The sequence below is a fragment of the Hippocampus comes genome, unplaced genomic scaffold (genome assembly GCF_001891065.2).
Source record: "Hippocampus comes isolate QL1 unplaced genomic scaffold, H_comes_QL1_v1.1 scaffold416, whole genome shotgun sequence".
In the NCBI taxonomy this organism is placed as follows: Eukaryota; Metazoa; Chordata; class Actinopteri; order Syngnathiformes; family Syngnathidae; genus Hippocampus; species Hippocampus comes.
The window spans coordinates 322,811-332,184 of record NW_017805837.1 but is presented as its reverse complement, the minus strand read 5'-3'; the positions used below and the strand labels follow the sequence as shown (position 1 = coordinate 332,184).

The window sequence follows — 9,374 nt, the reverse complement described above, 5'->3', positions numbered from 1 at the left end:
GGGCGCTAGGGGGCGGGGGGGGGGGGGGGACCTTCTCCCATCGCACAGATGCCTCAGAGGGCCTTGTGTTTTTAGGGAAATATGCTGCATTGTTTACCCGTGTTGAATATAAACACGTCACCATACACTAAGAATACATTTTTATATTTAGAACCAATTGGACATTTATTTTAATTGCTCATCAAATTTACGAAGCACACATGGCAGAAGACAAGCACTTTATTTAAATGTGTAACATATGAACCTGTAAATAAAGCTGACTGATGAATAAATCTGATGCCTTATTGAAACAGTTTCATTCCAATCATTTGTCCAGCTTGGACAATTAACCTCTAACTGCAACGGTAGATTGAAGGAAAAGCGGCTCGTTGTGATCAGCGCGTTCCCTTCTTCCTTTGTTGTGGAACTGAAGCTCCATTAAACTCGAGACCCTCCCCCCCCATCCGTGTCAGGCTCTAATGGATGTGCAAGCCCCAAGGCCCGGGCTCTCGGATCCCCCCAGCGGCCGCATCCTTTCTCCGCCCCGTCAGTGCGGTAACTGGGAGAGACAGGTGACTTGGCCATGGTTAACGTCTTAATACTCGCTGGGATTGCCTCCAGGATCGGAGCGGCGAGCGCTAATAGTTTTCCTCCTGTCGTGCCGGCAAGAAAAACAAGCCTAGCAAGGAGACGGAGCAGCCGAGCGGCACCGTGGAGCACAGAGAACATGAAACATGAAACGTTGAAGTGATCGAGTCACTGATTCGGTTGCATTAGTGTTGCGATCTGATATATGACGTGGTGGCTTAAGTTGACGCCGCACTTGTTGGGTCGAATGCTGTGACGTTGCCATTGTGGGGGGCTTAAAAGACCGCAAGTCAAAGGGTCTTATTCTCACACCCAGTACAAGTCGAGCGCAAAGTGCAGTCTGAGTGTGCGCATGGGTGGAGTTTTCTTTCTTTTGCTATCTTGGTAGACGACTCGTGCAAAGGTAGAAAGGTGCGTTTGCGCCGTTGCGGGAGTGAACAAAACCGGCTTGCTTCCCTTCAAATTCAACACAGGACAGGCGCACATTCTTGAAAGACGGCAAAAGTAGAAATAGACATTGCGATTTCGATTTGAATTGAATTAGTTCGCCAGCCCTCATATGCACCCTAAAAACATGAAGAAAACGATCACGCAAAAATCTGCCGCCATATACCGCTAACGTGATGAGCCGCCATACAGTGAGGCTCCATCTTCACGTGCGGATCCAGGAGGATGCTCCTTATGTGGACACACGTGGAAATTGGAGCGGCTCCTTCCAGAACTCAATCAGTGTCACGTCACATGGTTCAAAGCGGCCAATTCGCCGGCGCCAGCAGGTTGAGAAATGCAAGGTGACAGTTCATTTTACCACTGACAGTGTGTCGGTCTCGCTCGCTGGTTCCCCCAGTCAATTCCCAGCGAGGAGTGAAGGTTGCTGGAGACAGACAGCGCCACCCCCACACCCCAACCCACCCCCCCCGCCATTCTCTCTCCTTCTTCCTCCCTACGCCGTTCCCTCATCGACCTCGCTCTGCTTTGTATTCCAATTAAGTAGACGGGGAGGGAGGCGGCAGGATCACAAGTGCAGGCAGACACGTTCTCCTGGCGTCCTTCCAGTATCTCAATCCCACTTGTATCAATAGCGTTGGCTCACTTGTTTCAGCGGGATAATTCATGGATTCTTCTGGAGCGACCGCCTCTAGGGACAATGTCTTGGCCGTGAAAAATAGGCCGCTCTCATGCGTGCATACATCAAATGTAATGGAGGTATGTCATCGCTCAGTGAGCGAGCTGGGATCGCTATGCTTAGCGGACACTTCAAATAATGCTAGATTAATATTTGCACATGGCTCATATATTCTACAACAATACAATCTCCCCATCCCGGCTTTCTATACGCCGAGGCAACCGCAAGGAACGTAGCGTTAGCTCTTATTGTCTTTTGTGTCCTCAATCTATCATCGCTTCTTACCTTTACCCCTCCGCAAAACTCCCCCTTGCACTGACATGTGTGTGAGCAATGGGTGGGCTGGGAATACAAGTATTGTGAGGAAATCCGAAAAGCAAACTGCGTCTTTTTATCTCCTGCGGCAACACAAACATTTGCCGGCGACCCTCGGAAGTGTCGGACGGAGCGCCTCGTTGCAGAGGGTTTTGGATTTAAAGTGCAGTGGCGAGCCGTCAGGGTCGGCGAGGCCTTCTCTGCAGAAGCACTGACCGACATCCATCCATTTCTTTCTTTTCTTGCGTAATCTACATCCGCTGCTTGGGGTTAAGGATTTGTCAAAAGTAACCTAATCTGCTCAAAATTTATCTTGAGAATGCTCTGTGTGGCGCAAATGTGTGTGTGCACCTAGCTAGGACAGGACACAGACCTACGCTCCAACACCCCGTGTGCCCCGAGGAACCTCCTGACTCTCTCTCCTGGCGCTATCAGATCAGAGGGACCCGCTGTCCCTCCCCACCCCGCAATGCAAATGAAAAGGAATGCACTGATAAAAGGCCAGATCCCAAAGATGAGAGGGCAGGAGGAGGACAGAGCTGGTGAATCCTAAACGGGGGGAGGGAGGGATATGGGTCGAGGGCGTGGAGGGTGGGGGTGGGGGGCTCTTGGTGAGATGAGAGGTGGTCAAGGAGTCAGTGTTGGTAGTAGTGGGAGATCATAGCCTCGCTCCCCCTCAGCGACGTTTGATACAGGGCTTTTGTCGCTCTTTCAGCGGCGCATTGTTGCCTGGTGTAATCCCCGTCGGATTACAAAGGGCTTCCCTTTTCATATGGGGCTGACCCAGCAGGCAGGTGGCTGCGGCTCTGTGGAGCTGTCAAGGGGAGGGACCCCTCTTTTCCAAGGGAGGGGACCCCAGTTCCTCTTACCTTCACAGGGGCTTTTTGCTGGGAGGCCAGTCAGGCGCAGGTCAGCACGGGGACAATTCCGACACGGGACTCAACTCGGGCTGACCCCGCGGCTTCCTGTGGGGACGTGACGGGGAAGGAGGCCGTCATCGTCATCGTCATTTGCGTGAAAACCACAAAAAAAGACACAAAAGACGTGTTAGTGGGAAAGTTAACATAATACAGTGTCCCTCCCTACTATATTGCGGTTTGTTGTTCTCGCTGAATTTCACCATATCATTTTTTTAGATGGTTTCCCTACATCGTGGAGTTTCATCGACTGCGCAAGGGTCTTGAACATATCCCCCGGTTCACTGTTTGGATGTACTAAAACAGTCAGATGATGCTCGTAAAACCATTACATCCATGAACAAAAGCCTCAGGACACACCTACTCATTAAATAGTCAATAAAGGGGTTGGACTAAAACCCTAATGACCCTCAATCTTCATTGTTCATTTTATGAAGACAATTGTATGCTTCCAATGTTGTGGGAGTACTTTTGGGATGTTGCTGCACTATTCCCAGTGCTCGAAGCAAGGACGGGCAAATCCAGATGATTAATTTCCATATTTAAAAAACAAATTAAAAGCTCAGCTTGAGTGGGCGCCGTGAGCCACGTGTGATTGAGCAACGGTCATTTGATGGCTTCCCTTGCTGTGCGTCAGATGTGTTGCACGATCAATAAAACGATAGGCGAGGCCCAGCGTGTGTTCTATTCATTTTATACTCCCCGTACGCGTTCAAACTGTTTGTGTTCCGTCACACATCTACTGCTGTTATAAATCACTGTTCAGATACTGTGAGGGGCCAATTTAGAGAAGCTTGTGTTGTCACAAATATCCTAATTAGTTTCTCAGCCCACATCGGAGAGCCATCAAGATGGTCAATACGATGATTTAAACCCAGGGAGAGGGAATTAAATCTATTAAAGTATTTGCTAATATGTGCTCTTCTCGGTGAAGGTAATGTATGGATCCTTTCAAAACCTAATCGGCTAAGACGGAGACCAAACGACAGTCGCCGTAGTGTAATTTCTAAACACAAAGCAGCAGCCATGATTGAATTTGAAGAGTAGGTTTGCGTTTAACAGTTCCAGACAAGCCAGCTCGCAAATCTGCATGGTAACTGGATTTGACCATAATAATACCAACTCCCAAGTGTGACAATTTATGCATGCTCAAAGCAGCAGTATTTTCTCCTCATTATGAAAACACAATGGGTAAACACATGCAATAAACTCTGTCTTTAACAAAGCATCCAGTGCGTGTATGGACAATGCATTAAACATACCCAGAAACCATTCTATAGTGGTTATTTATTTCTACAAAAACCGTGGTGCTTTCCAGGTCTGATTATTGTGCTTTCCGATTTCACTAAGGTTATTGAATGCAGCATCCACACCAACACGGAAGCCAACCGCCTAATACGTTCTAATTTGACACTTTTAAAGTATTTGATTATTATTATTATTATTATTATTATTATTATAGCGAGTTGTTTAACGTATAAGGTTACTTGGACTTCAATAGGCCTTTATATTTGAGTACTTTAAAACTAGAGGGGAGATTGTGTGCATTATTTTGATTCGTGCAACAAACCGAACTTAAGATAAACAAAACAATCTTTTTAATTTTGTGAGACGTGTTTATTTATGTATTTTTTTTCTTTAGATTTTAAATTCAAACCCAGGCAAATGTTTCCGGATTGAAGGTCACCTGTTTGGGAGGTTCGGAAATACGTCACTTTACAGCCCCGCCCACTTCTCTTTCCCGCGAGCAAACCACAAAGATGGCGTCGGTGTTGAATCGAGTGCTCAGCGCAATTAAGGGGGTATTCAGGTATGTTCGAACTTTTAAGTAAAGACAAATGATTCGTGGGCGTCATAGAAAACAAACACCCGAGCAGATGACCTAAAGTTTGGTTTTGTCATATGTGGGAGTTTGAAGTGTTAAACTGTGACGTCACACAACAGTGCCTTCGTTTAAATGCGATTTAATGTGTTTCGTCGCGTGATATACAATATATTTATCTACAAATGTGAAGTAAAAATCATGAAAACAATTCTTATCATACCCTACGAGATGTAGTGTACTTTCTAAGGTCTACATGTACGGTATATATATATATCACATCTGTCCAATAGAGTTCAACTAAGCTTGAACACTGACATAATCTTGGTGGAGGTCTGTACGTTAGTGGTATCTTAGTTAGAGTATATACGCAGGAGTAAGATGGTATAACAAATGTAATGGAGGCCGAAGACTTTTTTTCACAGTCCCGTCCATACATTTTTGCTTAACCTTGACTTGTGTATGGCTGTGATGTTGCAGACGAGCTACGGCCTTCACTTACTGTCAAACTTATCGTCAGCATCAAACCACAGGAAGTTATCATCTTCTGCACACGCCCCCCACCCCCCACCCCATAACACATCCTTGCGTGTTCACCACGATGATACTGGCACGGAAGTTGTGTTTCAGAGAGTAGGTGGTTCTTGTTTCTGTGTCAACGGTGCAAAGGGACGTGAGGTGAGGTGTGCGAGTTAAAAGCAAAAACTACGCCTGTACGAGCACAGCTGGTCTGGCAAAGTCAGTTGCAGTTGTGGATGTCAGGAATGGGGACCATCCCAAACGACATCAGGAGACTACTAGATGGTAATATTTTTTCATCACTTTGCCAAATCCACTCAATTGAATTCATTTTTTAAAAGAAATCTACAGTGGTCTGAAGTGGGCGAGTGCGAACTTACTTTATAAGGATCTGTATATTGGATTGGGAGTGTTTCATAGCCATTATCATGCCTTTGGATAACATTTGCATGTATCAAGATATGAGTGATGGTGTGAAGGATACAAGGCAGATTAGTGATGTGGGCTAACCTGTTTGTTCGCAGAAATGGCTGCCACACTGCCCCTTTATGTTTGCAGTCTAACATATGACATAATTTAGGCTAAATCCACACAGATGAAAAGATCAAATTTGACAAAGAAAATCCTTATTGGGCAGTGTGAACGTAGCCGCTGCGAACAATTTCAGTCAATGCTTTCATTTTAATGTTGATTCAGTGAAAGATATTGTCGATTTAATTATGATAGTACTCAGTTTTTAACTTTACAATATAGTAAAAGTGCTTTCATGTATCATAAAAAGAGTCTCATTCCAACTACGACCACAATAAGCACCATTGTCTCATTTTCCTAATGGCTCTAAGGTCTCGTGAGGACACTTGTTGTTGGCTTGCCCCTCATTTAACATTTACCAACTTCTCTGATTGTTCTTTGCGTTTCTGTTCATTCAGACTGCGAGCTGTTTATCTCTGAGATCCTTCAGGACGAGGAGCTGAGTGAAAATGCGGCCGAGACCCGCAAAATCCTACTGAATAATTTCAGGGTGGTGCACGTGAGGTAGGAGTCGGCATCATCACTGTTTACCTTTTTACCAAAAAATAAATAAATCTCATGAAGGTCCACTCAAGCGTCACAATGTAATTTCATGGCCCAATTATCTAATGTTTGCTGCTAATACCGAACAAGAACTGTAATTGGTGCTGTAATTGCCTTAAACACAGTTTGCTACATTCAGATGAACTCATCGAGTCTAATGGCTTGTTGCTTATTGCTGTTATCAGTTTTTTAAACGTCTCATGCGAGAGAACCCTTTTCTTATCATTTCCTTTTAATTTGATTCAATTTGTGGACGTGATAGTGACAGAATCCCTTGTGAAGAAGAGAGCGGAAACAACATGATACATGCACCGGTGCAGAGAAACTGCTCGTTTTATCGTCTTTCACTGAAGATGTTCTTTTTTTTTCTCTCTCTCTCCGCAGAAACCCTCAGGAATTCCCCTTCCCCTGTAAGTATCATTTTATTTCCAACACATGACATTTACATGTGCATGGCATTAGCAACTGTTTCAGCTGTGAGTGTGCGCATGTCACGCCGAGAAGGCATGGCAACATGTTTTGTGATGGCACTAAACCCTGAGCCAACACTGCAAGCTTTTTTTTTTCTCCCCCCCCCCCATGCATACACTAGTGTGTGGATTTTTGTTGTGCCACGTTCTGAAAATGAGTATGATATGTAACTGACAGGAAATAATGATTTACATTTACGCTGGAGTACATTTCTGTTTTGTTTTTCTTCTTCTCAAGAGAAGGAGTTGAATCAGTATTTTTACTTGAGGCGTCTACAGCATCTGTACTTCTACTCCAGCGCAGTGTGTTCGCACTTTAGCCACCACCACCGCCGTACTGATTGCCCTTCTATCCACTATTGCATTCAGCTGACTCGAGGGAGGAAGACGGTTCTGACGACAACCGCAGCTCGAGTCTGGGTCGCTCTGCGCCGTCAGACGCCGCCTCGCTGGCTTCCGACTACCAGGAGGACGGACCGGCTGAGTGTAAGCGCTCTCTGTCTCACTCTCTATCTATGTGCGTCTGCGTGTTGTTGATCGAGCGAGGCAATTAAAAGGAAGAGTTATTGTTTGTATCCTCTGAGAAAGCTGCCCGGCTGCACTTTTAACACCCTCTCAGATGGCCTCTTCACTCCACAGGAAGCACACATTGTTGTCCTAATTTGAGAAAACAGATCACGCCATATCTCTGTGACATCACTGACTCCTCCCTCCAAAGCCCCCCCCCCTTCTCTCCATCATTGGCCAGTGAGCAGGTGGGCTTCTCCTGCTTCCTCACAGGGCTGATTGGTGAGCTAGAGCGCCCCCCGGTGGTGGTTGCAAGCTGTCAGCAGCCCACACAGGCACAAGGCTGTGTAGCTGCGGGCTAATGCCGTGATTGATTGAGCCCCTGCCCCTCTATTCTTTCACAAGCGGGTTTGAAATACAACACTGTACCTGAGGGCCCATGTGTGTCCTGTCCCTCTCTGGCTTTATCAATCTTTCCCTCCATCTTACTCGCTCCCTCCTCTTCAGAATTTTTGCGTTCCCAACTCGCCACGCCGGCTAATCGCCCTTGACATGCCGCAGGTGGGCATTATTGACTCGGGTGTCTCTGGTGCCCATTTCTTGTTTTATTTATTTTTTTGAGGAGCACATGTAGACTGTTCCGTGCATATGGGGGGGAAAAATGTTTCCGGTGGTTTTAGCGCGCTGCTCATTAATGCCAGCTGGTTGTCGTCAAATATGGCTACGTGAAGTCGTGCGTCTCTGCAACGCAAGGAAAATGCAGCAGACGATCCTGGCAGATGGCGGAATGATCGTAATTATTTTTTTTCTCTGCATTTGCTTTAAAATAAGCAGCACGGTGTACGAGCGGTTAGCGCATCTGCCTCGCAGTTCAGGGGGCCTTGGTTCATATTCTTGTTACGGCCGCCTTGGCGTGGAACTTCCATGTTCTCCAGCTTCCTCCCACGATTCCAAAAAACATGCATGTAAAGTTCAGTGAAAACCCCCCAAATGGGGGAAAAAATTTAAGTTTAAACAAATTGTCAAAAGTCAAATTGCATAGCCCCCCCAATATAGTGATTGCACTTTAACATCCGATTATTTTTTTCAAAGTCCTTTTGCATGTATCTTTTAACAAAAGACAAGCAATATCTTCCAGGTTACGCTTATACTAAAATAAAGGCGATTGAACCATAAATGAATATGAAAGGCAATTTATCTATTTCAATTGGAGTCGTTAACTCATGGAACCCGTTCACTTTCAGTCTTTTTATGTATTCACTATGAGAACTTCACAAAATTCTACCACACGTGCAACGTAAAAATAAGTCACCAAGTCAATAATTCTTTTCATAAATTGCCTTCTTCTACGTTGCGACATCGATTTGAATTCCATTAATTGTTTATTTCCCGAGAGTGAATGGATTGTTGGCTCTATGCGCCCAGTCCAGTGTCACTCAGCTTCGGTCAGCTGGGATTGGCTCCTGCTCACTGTGTGACCCTAATAAGGACAAGTGCCGGAGAAAACAGGTGGATGGATGGATTTCCTTTAAAATGCCTTCAAATGCTCTTGAAGCCTGTGAGGCACACCTTTTGCTCCATACTTTGTTGATGCATCTTCGGCAACAATAACAGTCTAAAGACCTTTCGAATACGATGCCATGAGCTTCTCCGCATCTCACAAGCTGCACCCTGTAGGATGCCGATCCGTCGATGTACAGCCATTTTCAGATCTTGCTGTAAATGTTATTTCCCCCCTTCCTGTAGTTTTTATTTATTTTTTTAAGCTCTGCCAGTGTGCATCACCCTTGTCAGTGGTAAATGTGAGCAATAGCCAATTAAGCTTTCGATGTGCCATTTGGCTGGAATCAAACAACATCAGATAGCTGGACTTGAAACGTAAACATTTTAGCGCGGCATTAACAAGCGCAACCTTTGCTTCCCGGAGAGAAGCCTCTGGCGCTGTTTGCTTCTTTCTCATGATGGTGTTAGCATAGTGAATGGCTTGTGTCCTCAGCTAAAGGGCATGTGGAGTTCAAAGTTCAACCTGTGTTCACTGGGCGCACTTTCTTGGGGCT

General features: G+C 45.6%; 1 protein-coding gene across 1 annotated transcript in view; it reads left to right on the top strand.

Annotated features, from left to right (window-relative positions):
• Nucleotides 1-5,077: 5,077 nt before the first annotated feature.
• The window catches only part of skap1 (src kinase associated phosphoprotein 1), a 34,142-nt gene continuing 29,845 nt past the window's right edge, over nt 5,078-9,374 (top strand). The window contains 4 exon segments of the mRNA XM_019887824.1: nt 5,078-5,551; nt 6,196-6,301; nt 6,725-6,750; nt 7,180-7,296. Coding sequence (XP_019743383.1) covers nt 5,503-5,551; nt 6,196-6,301; nt 6,725-6,750; nt 7,180-7,296 — 298 coding nt within the window. The 5' untranslated portion in view covers nt 5,078-5,502.